The 20,475-nt window shown below is 41.3% G+C and overlaps 2 protein-coding genes across 2 annotated transcripts in view; one reads left to right on the forward strand and one right to left on the reverse strand.

The window, feature by feature from the left end:
* Positions 1-13,783, reverse strand: part of galt (galactose-1-phosphate uridylyltransferase) — a 118,684-nt gene extending 104,901 nt beyond the window's left edge. Inside the window, exons 1-5 of the mRNA XM_072658501.1 lie at positions 13,471-13,783; positions 11,213-11,382; positions 9,539-9,614; positions 8,702-8,750; positions 1,198-1,327 (exon numbers count right to left, since the gene is read on the reverse strand). Of these exons, the coding sequence (XP_072514602.1) occupies positions 1,198-1,327; positions 8,702-8,750; positions 9,539-9,614; positions 11,213-11,382; positions 13,471-13,507 (462 nt within the window). The 5' untranslated portion in view covers positions 13,508-13,783. The remainder of the gene's footprint in view (positions 1-1,197; positions 1,328-8,701; positions 8,751-9,538; positions 9,615-11,212; positions 11,383-13,470) is intronic.
* A 307-nt stretch (positions 13,784-14,090) lies between these two features.
* Positions 14,091-17,809, forward strand: sigmar1 (sigma non-opioid intracellular receptor 1). The gene is made up of 4 exons (XM_072658753.1): positions 14,091-14,408; positions 15,518-15,718; positions 16,039-16,131; positions 17,118-17,809. Exons 1-4 carry the CDS (start codon positions 14,264-14,266, stop codon positions 17,345-17,347), a joined length of 669 nt encoding a protein of 222 aa, XP_072514854.1. The 5' UTR covers positions 14,091-14,263; the 3' UTR covers positions 17,348-17,809.
* The last annotated feature ends 2,666 nt before the right edge of the window (positions 17,810-20,475 follow it).

Consider the following 20,475-nt stretch of genomic DNA (forward strand, 5'->3'; position numbering starts at 1 on the left):
TTAACAGCAGATCTGCCCCAGTCATCTAGCCAGCATTTTCTGACTCTTGTGAAAGTGTCTCAGATTCTTACACTTGATTATTTTCCTGCTTTTAACACAGTTCCTTCAAGTTCACTTGCTGCCTAATATCGACTGTGTCAGATCTGCTGTCAGTGTCTTACAGTGTCTTATATTGTTTTGTTTACAACAGGCCCAGGAATTTGATTTTGTCTCAAAAGTGAGTGCACACTTCACACAATATCACACCGTCGATTCAAATGCGCCACAAATGATGCTGTTTAATCGCCACCTTCAGTCTGAGGCAACCTGCAAACTGGAGTAAAGACACAGACCCCATCAACTCCTGTGTGCCTTTATGCTTATACTACAGCTCCTAGTCTATCCAGGCACACTAAATCTGCTTAATCCTGGATGCTTACGAGCGCTGGCAGGCTCTGAAGTGCACGGTCGTTCTGCTTTAGAGGCTCTAATATGCTGAGGGAGGCCAGAGGAACACATAGCACTGCTGTGCATTGATCAGTCCTGAAAAGCCCTGAGTGAGGAGCCAGCTTCCAATTGATCCAATTAGCAAAGATGGTGAAGGCTGGAATGAGAGTCAAAGCAAATGGTGTCCCCTATTCGTGATGGCGGTTTTAAACACAGAACGTTATGTAAGAGGAAAATATGAAGACATCCGTGTCTGTGTGACAAAGACGAGCCCTGGAGCGCAGAGCGTCTTTTGGTACCAACGTTAATAGCATTTCAGGACAACGTTAAATGTCCTAGTATGTTCGGTAATGAGCAAAGTGAACGCCCCCTCCCCCTCTCAGCAGGCTGACTCTACGCTGATGTAATATCCTCTTGTATGTTTGTCAAGGTTAAGTAACTAGTACATAAAAAGAGAGAGCTGCAAACAGGAGATGTACTGCAGCCTGTACTCCTATAGCACCCGAAAATGCAGCTATTAGGGTGCCTAGTTTACCACTTGTCAGTTCCAGCCAGTTCATTTTCTGATACCAAGTCAATACAGTAGGTATTGGCATTGGCCCAGATATCAATCAATTTGACAGCTGACAATGGCCACCCAGATGTAGATAACTGGTAATTACGATTTCCAAGATGACAATTTTCACATCATTAGACCAGTTTATTTGACCAAGGTCTCCAAAATAAACAAGCAGAAATCTGACCCAGGATTTTCTGTCCAGCATTTCTTACCTGCACCCATGGATAGGTGGGGCCCAGTTCCTCTATAAGCTCAGCCCACTTGTCAATCACCTTGCGGATCTCCTCAGGTTGCATCAAGGGTAAGGTGATGTCAGACCAGGGGTGGAAGCACATGACCTTACTGAGAAACGAGAAAACAGACAAAAACTCATGTCATTTTTCTTGACATCAATCTTTCGTTTTTATAAAAGCAAAAGTCAATATGAAATATTTGACGCCACTGTCACATCCTCATTAGTCTTTACAGTGTACTCTCTGCACAAACGCATGCATGTACGGTGACAGTTCAATACATATGTGTGTACCATTACACCCCTAATCAGGACATCATGTTTATGATCATCTTGTTATACAGATCTATTGAAAGTAAAATATAATAGTTATTAGGGGTGTAAGAAAAAAAATAAATCACACATTTTTGCTTAAAGTATCTCAATATATCACAATATACTGAATCGTAACACATCACCAGAATCTTGCCAATACACAGCCCCAATATTTATGTATCAAAATATACTCTCACCACTTTCAATGGAGCTTATCCGAATGTCTAAACTATAAATATACCATTGCGAGTTCACGCACTGAACCACTTCAGATACCCAATCTGTTTTTATAATTGAGTGGGCTGTACTGATCATTAATTAGAGTCTGGGAAGCAATCTTGGAAGGAATAGTTAAAAAGAAAAAAGAAAAAAAAAGCATCTGTTGGTGGCATATGCGATATGAAGACCTCAGGGTACATATTGCTGAGTGGGCGTCAGCATGTAAATTTCTCTCCCCTTGTACACCTTTGATCTTCATAACTGCATAATGAAAAGGGCACGCTCCCAACATGCCTGCTACTTTATGATTACACATATGGCGGCGGAGGTTATGAAACTGCATGCACCACATTCCACATGCATGAAGGCCAGACTTCCCAACACCACTTCCTGTTTCTCACTCAGACAGGGCAATGAAGACATGCACAGTTTTAAAGGGTTCTAATCAGGCCTGAATCAGAGGGTAGAGCAATATGGAGAGGATTCTAGTACACACACACCGAGTCTTGCTGTATATTAAAAGGAATTTATCTAATATTGAGGACATGTTCCTACTAAACTAAACTAAACTAAGCTCAGAAGAGCATACTGTTGATCACAATAGCACAATTTATCACCATAATGATAAAATACCATTATACTGGCCATCTCTACATGCTTTTTAATGAATCTATTCAACCTACAGCAATTTGACATCACCAGTTCACTCTGAGGTTTAATCCCTTAACATGCATGCAAGGCTTATTACACACTAAGGCATATTACACAGTCACTACAGGGGCTTCTGTACAAACTGGTCAGGCTAATTTCTGGTAATTCTTTGGAAGTTATTAGTATGTAATAACACTTTCAGCCCGAATATATATATATATATATATATATACAGTGGGGGAAAAAAAGTTTTTAGTCAGTCACCAATTGTCGCCTGTAATTGAAATCATAGGTAGACCTCAACTATGAGAGACAAAATGAGAAAAAACTAATTCTGAAAATCACATTGTCTGATTTTTAAATAATGTATTTGCAAATAATGGTGGAGTATTTGGTCAATAACAAAAGTTCATCTCAATACACTGATATATATATATATCCTTTGTTGGCAATGACAGAGGTCAAACGTTTCTGTAGGTCTTCACAAGGTTGGCACACACCGTTGCTGGTATGTTGGCCCATTCCTCCATGCAGATCTCCTGTAGAGCAGTGATGTTTTGGGGCTGTCGGCGGGCAACACAGACTTTCAACCCCCTCCAAAGGTTTTCTATGGGGTTGAGATCTGGAGACTGGCTAGGCCACTCCAAGACCTTGAAATGCTTCTTACGAAGCCACTCCTTTGTTGCCCTGGCAGTGTGCTTGGGATCATGGTCATGCTGAAAGACCCAGCCACGTTTCATCTTCAATGCCCTTGCTGATGGAAGGAGGTTTGCACTCAAAATCTTACAATACATGGCCCCACTCATTCTTTCATGTACACAGACCAGTCGTCCTAGTCCCTTTGCAGAGAAACAGCCCCAAAGCAGGATGTTGCCACTCCCATGCTTCACAGTTGGTATGGTGTTCTTTGGATGTAACTCAGCATTCACTCTCCTCCAAACACAACAAGTTGTGTTTGTGCCAAACCTACTTTGGTTTCATCTGACAATAAGACATTCTCCCAATACTCTTTCGGAACATCCAAATGCTCTCTAGCAAACTTCAGACGCACCCAGATATGTACTGGCTTAAGCAGGGGAACACGTCTGGCCTGGCGGTGTAGTGTGTTACTGACGGGAGCATTTGTAACGTTGGTCCCAGCTTTCTGAAGGTCATTCACTAGGTCCCCCCATGTGGTTCTGGGATTTTTGCTCACCGGTCTTGTGATCATTTTGACCCCACGGGCTGAGATCTTGCGTGGAGCCCCTGATCGAGGGAGATTAGCAGTGGTCTTGTAGGTCTCCCATTTTCTGATTATTGCTCCCACAGTAGATTTCTTCACACCAAGCTGCTGCCTATTGCAGATTCAGTCTTCCCAGCCTGGTGCAGGTCTACAATTTTGTTTCTGGTATCCTTCGACAGCTCTTTGGTCTTCACCATAGTGGAGTTTGGAGTGTGACTGTTTGAGGTTTTGGGCAGGTGTCTTTTATATGGTTAACGAGTTCAAACAGGTGCCATTAATACAGGTAATGAGTGGAGGACAGGGAAGCCTCTTAAAGAAGAAGTTACAGGCCTGTGACAGAAAGAAATCTTGCTTGTTTGTAGGTGACCAAATACTTATTTTCCACCAAATAAATTCTTTAAGAATCAGACAATGTGATTTTCAGAATTTTTTTTTCTCATTTAGTCTCTTATAGTTGAGGTCTATCTATGATGTCAATTACAGGCCTCTCTCATCTTTTTAAGTGGGAGAACTTGCACAATTGGTGACTGACTAAATACTTTTTTCCCCCACTGCACATATACATATATATAGTGTAAATATTCAGCATTTCTATTTTGTAAATATATGTATGTTCTTTTTTTGTACTACTGTGATGGACGACGCATCCAAATATTACCTGTGTAACTTGATAATAAAAGTGATTTGATTTGATTTGATTTGATTTACTAATGTTATGGCTGATTGGTGTAAATCAAAACTGTCTGGAGATCCATAATGGCCGGTTTGAGAATCACACCATACACTTTTAAAAATAAAGGTTCTACAAAAGGTTCCATTAGTGCTAAAAAGGCCAATATTGCAGTAACACTTAACAAACAACTCACGGTGTAGCCTTACTGCACAGAGTCAAACATGACCTTTCCAAAACCAAGGCCTCGCACTTTCCTTCACAATTCTGGTGGGCTGCCTTAGCAGTGAATTGTGCATGACATGCCCCCCAAGCACTGTGTTCAGCAACAAAAGTTGGCAAAACAACATAGGCTGTCAGTGTATGAGGCAAGTACGAAGCCAGACATAGAGTTGGTCTTAAGGGGCTTTCTTCCACTCACGGTGGCTGGATTGCTAACAAGCTTCTGGCACACACATCTCTGTTTCAGATGGACCACTGGAGAATGAATGATTTAATAAAGGTTTTCACCTTTAGACCAACAAGCCAAAAAAGGGACCAGTATTGGATGCAGATGAGGTGATTAGTATTACAACCAGTAATGAGACATTAAAGTTTCACTTTAGATGTTTTATGCTGGTGGGTGAAAGAGGCAGAACAGCCGAGCTGTTCGCCCAATGGAGGCCATGCCCAACACAAATCACATCACTGCAAATTCATTAGAGATGAACACAGCACCATCTAGTGTTCCTTCAAATTAACAGAAAGCAGCTCGGTTCTCCCAAACACTGCTCACTCTTGATCAGAAGGTCAGTTTCTGAATTAATGATGAAGAAAAAAAAACTCTTTACACATACACAATGTGGACAAAAGTATTGGGACACCTGCACGTTACACCAACTGGAGCTTTTATAACATCCCATTCTAAATCCATAGGCATTAATATGGAGTTGGGCACCCAACTTGGTCACTCAACTGGTTCCTAAAAGATTCCACTTTTCAACAATACCACTAACAGCTGATGGTGGAAGATCTAAGATGGAAGAAATGTTACCAGCTGACTTGTTGCAGCGGTGGCTCCTATTACGTACAGACCCATGCTGTAGTTCAGTGAGCTCTTTAGAACCACCCATTCTTTCACTACTGTGCGGAAAGTCAGACTGCATGGCTAGGGGCTTGATTTAATACTCCTGTGGCAATGGGACTGAATGAAACACTTGAATTTAATGATTAAAAAGTATGTCCCAATACTTTTGTCTGCATAGTGTGAATACATATACAGCCCTTTGCAAAGGATTTGACCACCCTGTTCAAATGTTTGCACATTTGTTCTACACATTTTAGATCATAGTATTTAATTGCTACATTTGACATTGTAATGTAATAAAATATCAAATATAATATATACTAGAAGTCATAGTGTTTGTAATCAATACAATGTGCGCTTTACTTTTTTTCCCAATATATTAAATTCAGCAGATAAACAATGACTGTGCATTAAAAGCCTACAGACAAGAATGGGTGCAATTCTACTTAAAACACAACTGTAAGGCAATACTGTACAGCTATGTTCCACCCTAACTACTGAACTTTCTAAGAGTGCATAATGCTAATCCAGGTAGACTCAATGCCTCTGTAAACTTATGAGAAATTATGTTAAGTCGAACCCACCTTCGCAACCTTACAAGCTCAAGTACTCTCCATGGTTTAATTTTGCATATGAGCACTCCAGTACTCCAGAGCAATTATGTCATTTTAATTAAAGTATACCCACGCCTTCAGTGACAATCTTTTATGTTAATGTGCCTCTGCACTAAATATTGAAACACCTGCACATTCATTGTTTCTTCTGAAATCAAGGGGAGTTTATCTTGCTTTTGTTGAAGTAAGTGTTTCCATTCTCCAGAGAGGGTTTTCTACTAGATTTTGGAACATTGCTGTGATAATTTGAATGCATTCAGTGACAAAGGCAATAGTGAGGTCAGGATGTTGGATGATAACCACCCCACCTTATCCTCAACTCCCCAGCTCATCCCAAAAGTACTGGATGGAGCACAAACCATCATTCCAGATAACACAGTTCCACTGCTCCACAGCTCAATACTGGTGTGCTTCATACCCATCTAGCACTCACACCTAGCATTAGTCATGATGCCAATAGGTTCATGTTTATCTGCTCCTGAGAGTCTTACTCTATTGGCAGTACTTCACGACTGGGACTAGACAAGCTGTGTACGTGTATGTGTGTGTGTGTGTGTGTGTGTGTGTGTGCGCATTTACACATTTGTGTCAGCAATGAGTGCAACTTAAAGTAGCTTACCCTTTCTAACTGCTAGCTAACTGCCAGATCCTACAAGAAGGTCCAGGCTCTCATTCTTCACTCCTTTCACTTAAGACTACCTCTCAGTCAGTTCGCATTGCTTTCAGTGTAATTACTAAATAACAAGCCTGAGGCTGTAACAAGCCAGGGATCTCAAAGGGTGAAATCAAATAATCAAGTTTAATCAAGTAACTGTGAGAGTCTTAATATGAACAAACCTACAGCACATTGTCAACTAATGCAATGTAACAAATACACTACACAAGATATGTCACTTCATTAGAGAACTACAACACTACTGATATACTCCATGACCCGGCAGCAACTCCTTATTGATTTATCGTCCATTGCATCCAGTTCGAACACAGAATCGTTTAGCCTCACCCTTTCCCTTCTCTGCTAGCAGCCTCTCTGGAGAGCGTGATCCAATGCTGTAGGCAGTTCCAGCACTGGTCACTAACAAGCAGAGAGGACGAGTCTATTCACACAGCTACACGGACGTGCAGCTGGCTGTACGAGAGCTCATTCTTCTCGTAGCGAGAAAGACTGTGTTTACAGAGTATCTGCCAGGAAGGAAGCCCATCTAGGGCTTTATTTCTTTCATGAATAGTAGGGTTTTTCACCACATGGCTCAAAGATATACTAAGTTTTTAACCGTTGTCAGGATTAACAAAGCATCACATTAAAACAGATGCAGGTTAACATAAATACGGTAAACAATGACAAGGATTTTCCTTTTTGAAGAACGTAGTGGAGATCTTGTGAGCTAGTCTGAAGAATAAAGCTTGGTTCCAGATTTCTCCTGTACGCCCCCAGCCAGCACAGCATGGATGTGCTCAATTCCATAAGGAGCTCACCTGATTTAACAACATTAAGCACTGATTTGCCAAAGCAGGTTTTGGATGATCATTATAAATAATCCTAGACTCCCACAAGGAGAGCTTTGGAGATGTTTCAATGAACAAAGTGATGTAAAACCATGTGTGTGTAGGTACAAGGTAGGTGGTTGTAATAAACTGGAAAGAACGAACATTGAAGGAATACACACTATATGCACAACACTGTCAAGGGCATTAAAAGTGCCTGCTTTTGTTGGAGGAACTGTCTCTCCTGTCCATGGAAGATGGTTTTCTACTAGATGTTGTCGCACTGCTGTGAGATTTTGATTACATTCAGCAACAAGCGCCTCGGGACAGAGGTCAGGACAACCCACCTCATTAACAACTCCCCAACTCATCCCAAAAGAACTGGATGGAGCACCACCATCATTCCAGAGAACACTGTTCCACCTGATTTTAGAGCTAACTGCTTGTGCTTTTTTGTATTTCAGTGGCTCTGATAATCTTTCAAATCAGATCAGAACATCACTAATATGTTAAAAGGCTGCAATATACTCGCTGTTAACCACAGTTCATCTATCTAGATTAACAATTAACAAGCTTAATTAGACAGTTTGTAAAGAAACTTGCAGTTGGTCAGTGTTCTTAAAGCACTGCAGAGATCCACAATATGCTCAGAAACACTGTGAATCATGATAAGATATTTCTTCTTAAGAACGGTTGATGAATGGGGCCAATTATCTGGAACTTCACCAGCATGCACTGCAATGTTAAAGAACCTAGAGATCAAGTGTCTAAAGCCTATACTTGCTGTTAACCACAATTCATCTAGTTGGAGGGTTAAAAGCTTTCATCCATCAAGAGGATTAAAAGCTTTCATCTATCTGGAGGGTCAAAAGCTTTCATCTATCTGGAGGGTTAAAAGCTTCACTAGGAGGCGAGTCAGGGTTAACACATCCCCAAGTGGCACCGGATTGCCTTACTTGATTACTACATCTGATTTAGCCAAACACAATCAATAAGCTTTAAGGAATGTGCACAGCTAAGAGGGTAAATAATTGTTTAACTTGAGAAAACCTTGTCCTGTTTGCTGCTGACCTTATGTGTTACACCTTCTCCACTGTTTATTCTAGTATTTCATCTCTCAGACATGTCACATTCATTTCTGAGGAGGGGAACAGCCTACACTTCAAACGCGGATACATAGTTAAAAGCAAGAATACCACAGCCCCTAAGGTTCTTCTGCAGAAGAAGATAAAACGTTCTCACCATACTCCTCTTGCGGCTTTGGTCTGGAACAGCGGGTGATGATTTGAACCTAAGACACATACAGAACAGATGCTCTTTTTAGTTTTTTCATACACGTCACTGACATTAGAGAATAAAGCATCATGTACTGTAGCTAGTAATTAAATCTACTATTACTGCATATCCAGGCCAAGGCTATTTAACTTTTAGCTTAAAAGCATTGGGCCGCATTGGGCTTCACCCAGATCTTCCAAAGGATTTTGTTAGATTTCTTCTTGAGAAGTGCTAAAAAAGTCTAAGTCAGATTTGTGATGTGTTCTTAAACCACACAATAGTTCACAGCTCTGTGCTTATAATGATGGGTCCCATAGTCCTCTTTTTATTAAAATATTAAATATTTAAACATTTTAAATCACACTAAGATATTTTGCCATGTAGACAAAATGCAACAGTCCAGAGGGATTTCAAAAACTGCAATTTGAATATTCTCCTATATTAAGTAGTGGTATACTGTTTTTAGGTATAGGCCTGTTGTGATTTCTATCATTTTTGAGATGATTATTATACCGTTGCAGCCAAAATACTGAGTACAGTCATTTTTACACTAAACCTTTTGCACTCCATGTAAATAACAAGCTTAATTAGATCGTTTGTAAAGAAACTTGCAGTTGGTCAGTGTTCTTAAAGCACTGCAGAGAGCCACAATATCCTCAGAAACACATAACAGTGCATCATGATATTTCTTCTTAAGAACAGCTGATAAATGAGGCCCATTACCTGGAACTTCACCAGCATGCACTGCAATGTTAAAAAACCTAGAGATCAAGTGCCTAAAGCCTGAGGAACGTTTGATCCTACCAGGGTCTGGAGCATCTGGCTGCAGTGCTGGGAAATCGTTCTCAAAGAGGAAAGTGCTGTCATACTCCGGATTCACCTGAAAAAGCAGGAGAGAGAAACATCTGTGAAGAACACGTTTGTAGACCACGGCAGAGTTAACTTAACCTTCAAACTGAACTTCTCTTTCATTTACAGTTTCAGTTTGAGCTGCATCTCGCCCAAAATACTTCATTTACATTTCTCAGATAAACGGAAAACAAAATGTGCCCAAAATGGAATTTTTAATTAGAAGTTTCTTAAAATGTTATTCACCAACTCCCTTGATTAACTATTAAATAATGTGCATGGGAAAAGAGTCACCAAGGACATTTGTCACATTTAAGAGCACATTAAAAAAATACAGCATGGAATTATTCATAGCTGTGCAAATCACAAAGGCAGATGGAGAGCGCGGGGAAAGGAGCAGAGAAATCATCGTTTCTTCTGCTTAGTCAGAGGAGATGGTATAATGAATGCAGACACATCAGTTTCCTCTGTGAGGAGTTCTTTTACCTGAGCACTCAAAAAAACACCCATATTGCCCACGGCTAAACCGCCTGTCTCAGAAGGAGATACTGAAAGTTGCTCAAGTAGCAAACAGTTTTAGAGCCGCTCAGCATCAAGATGAACTGATACAGAATATAGTGGAGGAAAAACAGCTGAACCTGTACATAATAACATGCACCTCTAGTAATTTAACCAAAACGTACACTAAAAGCTCAGCTGAATCTAGCTCCCAGAGAAACCTGTATAATGATACAGGTCTGTGTGTAATGTGTAAGCTAATGCAGGACGACTCTACTGCCAAACCTGTGAACACAATAAACTGATCCAGGTGTGATAAAATGCACAGAAAAACTAAATGAGAGCCACACTAAAGCCACAATGATTAATAAGTGTGGCAAGCTTAATGACAACTTCTTAGCCTCTATTGATGATATGATCAATTCATGAACCGACCAATTATTTTGACAATTAATCAAGTAATCAGAGTATTAAAAAAAAAAATCTACCCTGCTTTCTCCCCAGTTAGCCAAACCCGTACATACTCTCTCCCTGCATCGCAGGCGATGCCCTGGACACTAGTGAGGGCAAATCAACACGCATTGGAGGTGTGTATGTGTACGTGTGTTGGTTCTTCCTCACTAGTGTCCAGGGCAGTCAAGCCTCTCATTTTTCGAACTGCACCGGGCAACCAACGAGCCTGGAGGGAAGCACCGCATACCTGGCTCCAACGCACCTGCCTGCAAACGCCAGTGATGGCGAAGCAATGTGGCAGAGAGCGCCATCTACCTACCCTGGAGAGAGCAAGGCCAAAAGTGCTCTTTATGGGTCTCGGCTACCAATGGCTAGGAGCATGACCGGGATTCAAACCAGCGATCCTTTGAGCATAGTGACAGCACCTTCTGGCACCAACAGTCATGCCACCCTCAAAATCACTAAGACCACATTCGTAGTGATTTTATGCACTACACTGCTGACACGTGATTGGCTGATTAGATGATGCATGAATGAGAGTAGGTCTTCATAATAAACTGCTCGGTGAATCAAGTGCATTTAGTCATTTTACTTACAGTCCGAAACCACTAGTGAACCCACAGTTATACAGTAACTGTGACAGCCCTAGACGGAAAGCTGCACTATGGTACATCTCACCTCGCCATTGGCTCTGGTGCTCCCGGGGCAGAGAGGGTTGTTGGGGTCGTGGCGTGGGATGTTGTCTTCGGGCGGCTTCTCCACCTGTCCTTTCCATGGACGCTTCATTCGATGAGCTGAAACCAGCACCCAGGAGTCCCGCAGAGGGTTGTAGCGCAGATGCTGGTGCTCTGAAACAACAAGGCAAGGTAAGGTAAGAACGGTGGGTAGCAAGTCGTTTCTTTTGCTTGGTTGATTTCTACTTAAATGGGTTTACTCCAGTCACAACACTTACACTTTTCATTGCATTATTTGCACACTTATACAGACAGAGACTTATAAGGAACCTGCTTTTCCTTCAGAACCATTTTCTGGTTAAATTTCAGCTCCGGCACTGCTTTGTCGCAGCTCTTTTTTTCTTACTTTCAGGCTTTTACTTATTATTGTATCCCAGAAAAGACGTTAAATGGGGAACTGGGATGGGGTTTTGGTCTTGATACTTCCCTAATGAAGTTGTTTAGGTTTTGGAGTCCTCACTTCATTACACTTACTTGGGTGTGGGTTTAGGTTTTAGGTTTACTTCCCACACCTGGTGATCGCACCAGGTTTCTAAGAACTATCAACACGTCGAAGGGAAAATGTACCATAACTTCACCGAGTAAATTCACTGAATCACCAAAAATAGTGTATTAGAGAAACTCAGCCAGCTCAATTTTTTACAGTGTTCAAAGCAGGAACATGAAGCCACAATGCCTTCAGCAATGTAGATAAATGCATAGAGAAATCTCTCTTTGAGTGAAAAACACCCCTTATAATTATAATTATAAGTGACAAAGCAATTTTGTATGTCAGTCTGGGTAAAGGCGCCTGCTAAATACCTTACATGTACATGTACCCTGTATGGACAAAAGTATTGGGACACCTACTTACTCATTGTGTCTTCTGCAATCAAGAGTACTAAAAATAACTGATCCTGCTTTTGTTGGAGTTACTGTCTCTACTGTCCAGGAAAGACTTTCTACTAGATTACTGGAGGAACACTGCAGTGAGGATTTGATTGATTGCGTTCAGTGACAAGAGTGTTGTGATGTCAGGATGTTGGATGATCACCACCCCACCTCATCATCCCCAACTCCCCAACTCATCCCAAAAGTATCAGATGGAGCACCATCCATCATTCCAGAGAACACGGTCCTTCCACAGTCCTTCCACAGTTCACAGTCCTTCCACAGTCATTCCACAGTCCTTCCACAGTCCTTTATGTTGGCTTATCTGCTCCAGAGAGTCCTATTCTATTTGCAATGCTTCTCTACAGGGACTAGACAAGCTGTGTACATGCCTTTGCACATCTTTAATTAGTTAATAGTGTCCACTTAATCAACATTAATTAGAAGGAGTGTCCACAAACATTCAGACATAATGTATTTCACAGAAGTAACCAAATGAGCAAAGTTTATACAAAGGAAAAATACATTATAGGCCAAAAACTGTAACCTACATAGTCTCAGAGACATAGTCTCAGAGGCAGAGGCACCATATTGGGATAAAGGTAGGATATTTTTAAAGGCCCGTGACTGACCGGGGCCCTTAGAAATGTATTAATAAAGTATTTGGTAGAACTGTAGGAACTATAGGGCCCAGTGTAACATCTTTTCACGGGGCTCAAAGAAAAAGCAGGATCAAAAAAGCAGGATCAAAAAAGCAGGATCAATAAAGATAACATTTTATTGATCCTGAATTAAAAAAAAAATTGCAGTAGATTTGTGGAAACTTTGTGTGATAGGAACTAATTGTGCACGATTCTGACTTTGCTTAATATTCTAGTAACACCACCTCCAGATTTCATCACAACAGTCTGAATTACTGCTTATTTCTCATTTTGAAAAAAGGTGCAAGCCTTTTTTGATGGATTGCTGGTGCTAAGAGGTTGAACTTCAGTGTGGGCAGGATCACAGCTCAGCAAAGCTCAAATGCAGAACCTTGCTCAGGAGACCTGTCACGGGTTGTCAGTGTGAGGCGTTAAGTAATAAATGCAGTAATACAAGGTCTTTTGCATGCAGGCAGGCAGGCAGGCAGGCAGGCATGCAGGCAGGCAGGCAGGCAGACAGGCAGGCAGGCAGGCAGACAGGCAGGCAGGCAGGCAGGCAGACAGGCAGGCAGGCAGGCAGGCAGACAGGCTGCATAAACGACCACATTATCACCTAATAGACTTCTCTTACTGCAGGCAAAGTGAAGAGAGGAGTGACTAAGCACTGGAGCTGCAGAAAGGCTTTATTTACCTTTGGGGTCAAACTTGAGTTCCTTGTCACTCTCCATGGTTCAGCCTCGTCCTCTAAAACTACTTACAAGTAAGGTGAGCGCACTGCGCCAGCAGCCTCCTGTCCAGAATGAATAATGGTAGTGTCAGCTCTGGCAATTCCTCCAAAGTGTGTTTAAAGCAGACAGTAAGTGAAGCAGCTGCCGTCTCATCATCAGCAGCTGCTGCTGCTTCTTTCAGCGGCAAGTTTCTTGTTTGGTTCCCCTTAAGCCTTGGGTGAACGTTTTTGGGCTTTTTTAGCGTCAAAAACGCGCAGTGCGAAGCCCCTGCACCCGTTTGTCTCCTAAACCACATGAAAAATATCGTTTCAGAACAGCGAGTGAATGTTTGCGCCCTTTGTTAACATGTCGTTTTCTTATTAAATGTATTTAAGTGATTAAAAAAGACTTTTACATTTATATCTGCTGAGCTGCGTCTCTGAGCGCCGTGTTGACGTTCACAATCGCGCCGTCACATCTCGCGCTTCCTAGTCGAGATTCCCCAATCTGTCATTGGCCGAGAGAGAATCAAGGTGAGCGACGATTGGTCAGAATGTATGCCAGAGATAACGTCACGGCACGTCAACCGAGATCACCCACTTCGCTGGCAAAGCTAGCTCATAGCTAGCCCGTTAAGTCAAGTGTTGTCTGCGGCTGAATGAAAGTGTGTCAGATGTGTCTGTAGCGCTTAAGTGCGGAGGGTCAGATGTGTTGTCCGTTCTAGCTGTGTTCTAGCTCGTTTGATGTTACGTTCTAGCTAATATCGTCGTAATTACAATGTCTCTCACTACTAAATTCCTCAAACTCGTGGTGTTTGTAGGTGTGTTGGTCTTAGTAGTCCAGTACTTGCAGTACTGGATGGCAAATAAACGATACGTCTTTACAAAAGAGGATGTCGCCAAACTGGTCAAACAGTACGCAGGTAAACCCAGACATTAATTATCGTGTGATTTTTTGTGATTTTAATGCTGACTGCTTTGATCTTGAGAGTTACTTTGAAGATGCATGTGATTGTAGCTAGCTGGTTGAACATGAGCCCTCTTACCCAGATGGCAGCCTGTTGAGACTGTTCAGCTACTTGGCAGCAGGTTGCTTGGTTGCTTGCATGCCACTGAAGAGGTGGTGATATGATACTTTTGACAATATAGCTTAATAAGGTGGAATAAGATCTAATAATATTAATAATAAAAATAACAATAATAATAATCACTTGAAAAGTACTGGTGGGCGAGCTGACCCACAGCCTGACAGTCAGTCTGGTATCATCAAGGCTGAAGTTCAAGTTCCTCTGGCCAGCTGATCACCCCCAGTAGGTATGATGGTATGATAGATGAACCTGACTGATCGGACAGCCATTTATACTGGGTTTATATGTAGAGGCATTTATACTAGCCAGTAAAGTTTAGGTCAATATACCCCTGCTGGAAGAAATAAAAATAAAAAAAACAGCCTGGTCACCTCAAGCTGGTTAAGCTGGTTGACCAGTATAGGGTATGCTTTCTAGTCTGAACGAGCTCGTCTAGTTTAGCCCTTGACCAGTATAGGGTATGCTTTCTAGTCTGATCGAGCTCGTCTACCAGCTGGATCAAGCTGGTTGACCAGTATGAGCTGCTTAATGCAGGTAGACCCGCTAAACCAGTGACATCAAATTAACACGTTTGCTATGATGGTCAGTAATTATTTTTTGGGTGTCATACAATTCATAATATTAAAAAATGACTGATTTTGGATTGAGATATAAAGATAATTTGGGCAGTGGTGGCTTACTAGTTACTGCTGGATTATTGATCACAGGGTTGTGGGTCAATGCCCAGGTTCGCTAAGCTGCAACTGTTGGGAACTTGCGAGAGCCATGGCTGGGAGCCATGCCTGACCCTGTGCCCTCACCCTAGCTCTGATTCCCGGAGACAATAATGCCAAAAGCATATTAATCTAATAATAAAATATGAAATATAATTATTTTTAGATTGATTGATTGCTAAAGTAGTCGTGTGTATTTTGTGTGTGTGTGTGTGTGTGTGTGACCTGTAGGTCAGGATCATGAGCAGGCCTTCTCTAAAGTGGTGGTGGAGTTGCGGAGGAGGTACCCGGGTCACATCCTACCTGATGAGGACTTGCAGTGGGTGTTTGTGAATGCTGGTGGCTGGATGGGCTCCATGTGCCTGCTGCACGCCTCCCTCACTGAATATGTGCTGCTCTTTGGAACGGCTGTGGACACAAGCGGACACTCAGGTGAGTCATGTATACTTAGAGCAGATAACTTGTTTGTGGCTGAGCCAGAAAACTAGGCCCAGTTCCAGACTGGTTAAGCAAGACGTTAGCAGACATTATTTTGAGTTGATGCCATTTATTGCAAAACCAGTGAAAGGCAAGAGTACATTTCAATATTCAAGTAATTCTTAGGGTTTTTTTTTCTCTGATGTAATAAAAAAAGGTGCATTAGGAGCTACATGGCTGCTCTCCATCAAGCACATTAAGGTTTAAGCTACTGGACATGCTCCAGTCTCTATTTTGAAAGGCATACACCTACTGATTATCTGTCTCTTTTACAGGGCGTTATTTTGCAGAAATCTCAGACACCATCATCTCTGGGAACTTCAGACAATGGAAAGAGGGAACGACTAAAAGCGAGACTTACTACCCAGGTATGACTATCATTTCTACAGCGCATCTTCAGTTCTCATCTGGACTTGATTCTTTAGAACATTGCATGATCATCCTTGTAGAATATCACACTGAACAGATTCACAGTGTGTAATCACTCTCATGACTCAAAACATTTAGAAAAATACAGCAAGTACATTCAGCAAGTACAGGATTTTACAAAGTATCCTGGAGTCCGGGTGCTGAAGATCTACCAGCTTGGAGAGTTCAGATCCAACCCCCCTGGCTCCAATATTCAAATGCAACAGAAGACCTTTATTATGTGTAGGTTAGTTAGATTAGGTGTGTTAGATATGGGATGGAACTAAACTCTGCAGGGTGGTAGATCTTTAGGATCTTCAGGACCTGGAATGAACACCCTGGAATTGGAGCATCTTGAGTAAAGTATTTGAATTATAATAAAAAATCAAACCTTAGAGAGTTGCCATTTCTAAAGAAAGAAAATCTCATCACCATCAGCCGAATAGGGTTGCAGTGATGTTGCAGTTTCATGGTTAGACATGGTTAAGACGTTAAGACGATTACCCCCGTTGATTTCTGTACATCTTCTATATAATTTACTTCTGTAAATCAAAGGTTCTCAGAATTTTTTTTTCAAGCCTCCTGCACACGGCTACCAAGCTCTCAAGAAAAACAGCATTACTGCCCATGAATGAAACAAACAACAGCTTTTACAGCTCAATTGCAGCTCGGTAATTCTATGTAATTCTAGTATTGAGGCATACTGACTGCACAAGGGTTTTGGTTCTTGAAGACCTCAGGACACAATGTTCATGTTCTGCTCAAATGCTGAGGCTAATAATAATAATAATAATAATAATGACACTTTAATAAGTGGTGATACTTGACGAGTTATCAAAGTTATCATCCTGTGAAAATGCGATATGCAAGGTTTCAGTACTGAACAGAAGAGAGGATATGAGAGGACAAAGGTCTGGGTTTGATGTTTTTTTTTCTGTTTGGGAAGGTGACACAATAGTACACGCAGTGGGAGAGGCTACCTCAGTGCAGTGGACTGCAGGGACATGGATGGTGGAGTACGGCAGAGGGTTCATTCCATCCACTCTGGGCTTCGCTCTGGCAGACACAGTCTTCAGCACGCAGGACTTTCTAACACTGTACTACTCCATCCGGGTGTACGTCAAGGGCATGCTCCTGGAGGCCAACACCTTCCTGACCGAAGCTGGGTTCTTCTGAAGACCACTACGTTCTCCGGTGTCATCCTGTGTTTCCTGTTGTTGTTATGTAACAGAATGACATGACTGTGGGTTTGACTTTAGACAGGTTTAGAAGAACTGGCAACAGGCTGGACTATTACAAAGCACTTACCGTTAACCGTCTAAGAGAAGTGAGACTCTTCTCACATTAATTAGAGGTTGTAAAAACAATCAGTGACATCTAGAATGCTTGACAACCCTGATGAAGGAATAAAAAAACGGTTAACTGGTTACAGTACATTTAAAAACTGTCGACATTAAACGAGGTATAGAGTAGCAGAACGGTTTCATGTCTCACACTCACTCAGCCACTCACCCACTCTCACCTAAGACTGTGAATATGTCTGAAACTGTACTTTCTTGACCCCTAGGAAGTACCTTCAATAGAACTTTGTTCATTTCTGTCCAGCCTTTCTCCAAAATAAAACCTTCATTTGTACTATTCTGCATTTCATGTGAATTTCATGTGTAAATATGACCTGTAATTGTAAGCCCAGTCTTGGAATTAAAGATGGCATAGCAGTATTAATGGGCTCAAGCCTTCAAAATGCTGTATATTCCAGGACTAGGCTTATCCTTCTGCAGGAAACTGCCCTCCAATATGTCCAGTAGTTTATTTCACTTATTTCTCCTCAGAAATAAAGGGTATTTAATAGAGCGTTTGCCCTCATTGCAGCTGTAACAGCCTCTAGCCTTCTGCATCATGCTAGAGGTTTGAACATTGCTATTAGGATTTGATTGCAACCATGAGAACGGGCAGTGGTGGCTCAGTGGTTAGAGCGCCGGGCTATTAATAACAGGGTTGTGGGTTTGATTCCCAGGCTTGAGCAAGGCCCTTTACCCTCTCTGTTCCTCGGGTGCTGGAGTTGGCTGCCCACCACTCTCAGGGGGGGTGTGTGTTCACTGCCACAGATGGGTTAAACGCAGAGGACACATTTCGCAGTACATAGTACAGTGACAAATATGTGCACCTTTAATTAATGAGGCTTTATACTCCTCTAGCCAATGCTTGGCATTGAACCTGATGTCATGACACTTCTGGACAGATGTTTTGTAGAGAATTATACTATTTATTTTTTGTGTACAGTTGTGCACTGAGCTGAATATTGATTTAGGATCAGTAATAAATGTCCTACAGTGTTGTTCATATCATGGGCCCTCAGATCTGACACTGTCTGCTTTGCCAGCAGGGGTGACCAATGAAAGAACCCCTGGGACACAGGGTCATCTGCTTGGAACACTAACGTGAGCTGGCTGCCAGCTTGGGTGTGTGTGTGTGTGTGTGTGTGTGTGTGTGTGTGTGTGTACCTGCCTGCAGCTGCCCCACACAGCCAGCAACACAATGGAACTGTCGTATCAAGCCATAAAAACCGCAAACCAGGCAAGAGAAGCTGTGAGTAAACCAGCACTTTCAGTTTAGCTTCGGCTTTTTACACTTCAGCTAAATTAGCTAGTGCTAACTACCTATTAGCTGAATTAGCTGTAGAGCAGCTCACTATTCAGTCAGCGTGGAGAGCTAATTTACATATGTATGAATAATTAATCAAAGAAAATGAATTATTCTTCACTGTAATTTGGGTAATGTGACCGGAGGTGTAACTTTTGCGTGCATAACTTCGTAAATTTCCACATTTATGTCCAACAAATGCATCGAGGGCTTTAGAGTCCTGTGTTGCCCTGACAACCAGCTAGTCACATGACCTCACTCACTCTTCTTTGCGTATATTTGGCGCCATCTGGTGGCCCTGTGAAGCTCATTCCCGCCAAAAAAAAACAACCTCGTGATAACTTCATCATAACAAGTGAATTGTGTTTTATTAATTACAATTAATTATCATGTTTTTTTTATATTAATAATGTTTCTAAAAAAAATAATAATAATCTTGAAAAAAAATAAAGTCTCAAAATAACACGAATGTTTAAAAAAAAATTATAATAATATTGAGATGAGGATTTTAAAATCTTAAAAAGAAAGCTTCCTTAAATAATGTACCATTTTTAAAGAGATTAAGAGAGCATCTTAATAATTCTCAAAATAATGCCATAGCGTCTCAAAATAACCAAATAATGAAAAAGCATTATTTTGTCGAAATAAGAAGAAACTTAATAACAAAATAATAATTAAAGTGTTTCAAAATACTGACTGACCATCACAAAATACTGAGAAAGTTTTTGAAAGGATTGAGAAAGCATCTCAAATTGGCAAACATTTCTCATAATAATGAGAAAAATGATTTAGAACAGTTTATCTATAATAAATACTGATATAAATGAACATAAATACAGTAACATAATGTCCTGTTTATAGTTGTTTCAGTCTTACATTAGTGATAAGTTATCCAGCGAATCCAGCCACTGCATGGATTTGTCATATCAAGATTTACAATGAGCAGCATGGTTTCTACCCAGATAGTGTGTCCATTTGGGCCTGTTTGGGTAGTCCAACATGGAACCAGAACGTTTTGTCCATGAGTTCCATGTTGGCCCCACATATGGATGTCAGGCATGGGATCAGGAGGGGTTAAATATGTGAGGTTATGGTGGGCTGTTACTATTGGATCCATTTGGGAAGCACAACTGGGTCCCAGTAACAACACATGTACAAATGCACTCCGAGTCCATGCTCACCTGAAACCCACCCAGGCCATGTTCCACCCATATGAGCCCCACATTAGCATGTTGACTGGGTACATATGGACTGGGGAGTGAATGTTACTTTTTTCTCTTTTATGCTCTTTTATTTAAAGAAAAGGTAGGAATTTATTTGTCTATGTTATGTTTGCTTAAGTGGTTTTATGCAGCCTTGTGTTACAAATAATCATATTATAATTTTTTTTTAGGATGAATTGAGAACAGAGGCAAGAAGAAGAAACTTGCTTGTGCTGATTTATCATCATTTGATGGAGGAGGGGTGAGGTTTTGCACTTTTGTTAAGAAATTATCTTCAAATAAGACTTTAAACTGATCAGTGTGTGTAAAAACTGTACAGGTACATGGATGCTGCAAGCTGCCTGGAGCAAGACACCAATTTTGGACTGCGGCGCTTTGAAGTATGCGACAATATTGACTTGGACACAATTCTCATGGAGTATGAAAGTTATTATTTCA

The sequence above is a fragment of the Salminus brasiliensis genome, chromosome 16, assembly GCF_030463535.1.
Source record: "Salminus brasiliensis chromosome 16, fSalBra1.hap2, whole genome shotgun sequence".
Classification (NCBI taxonomy): Eukaryota; Metazoa; Chordata; class Actinopteri; order Characiformes; family Bryconidae; genus Salminus; species Salminus brasiliensis.

Bases quoted from the DNA above. Each gene is read 5' to 3' on its own strand.
- sigmar1 (XM_072658753.1), top strand. From the start codon at position 14,264: ATGTCTCTCACTACTAAATTCCTCAAACTCGTGGTGTTTGTAGGTGTG. The intron at 14,409-15,517 runs GTAAACCCAGAC...TGTGACCTGTAG, and splicing joins ACTGGTCAAACAGTACGCAG to GTCAGGATCATGAGCAGGCC. The intron at 16,132-17,117 runs GTATGACTATCA...CTGTTTGGGAAG, and splicing joins AAGCGAGACTTACTACCCAG to GTGACACAATAGTACACGCA.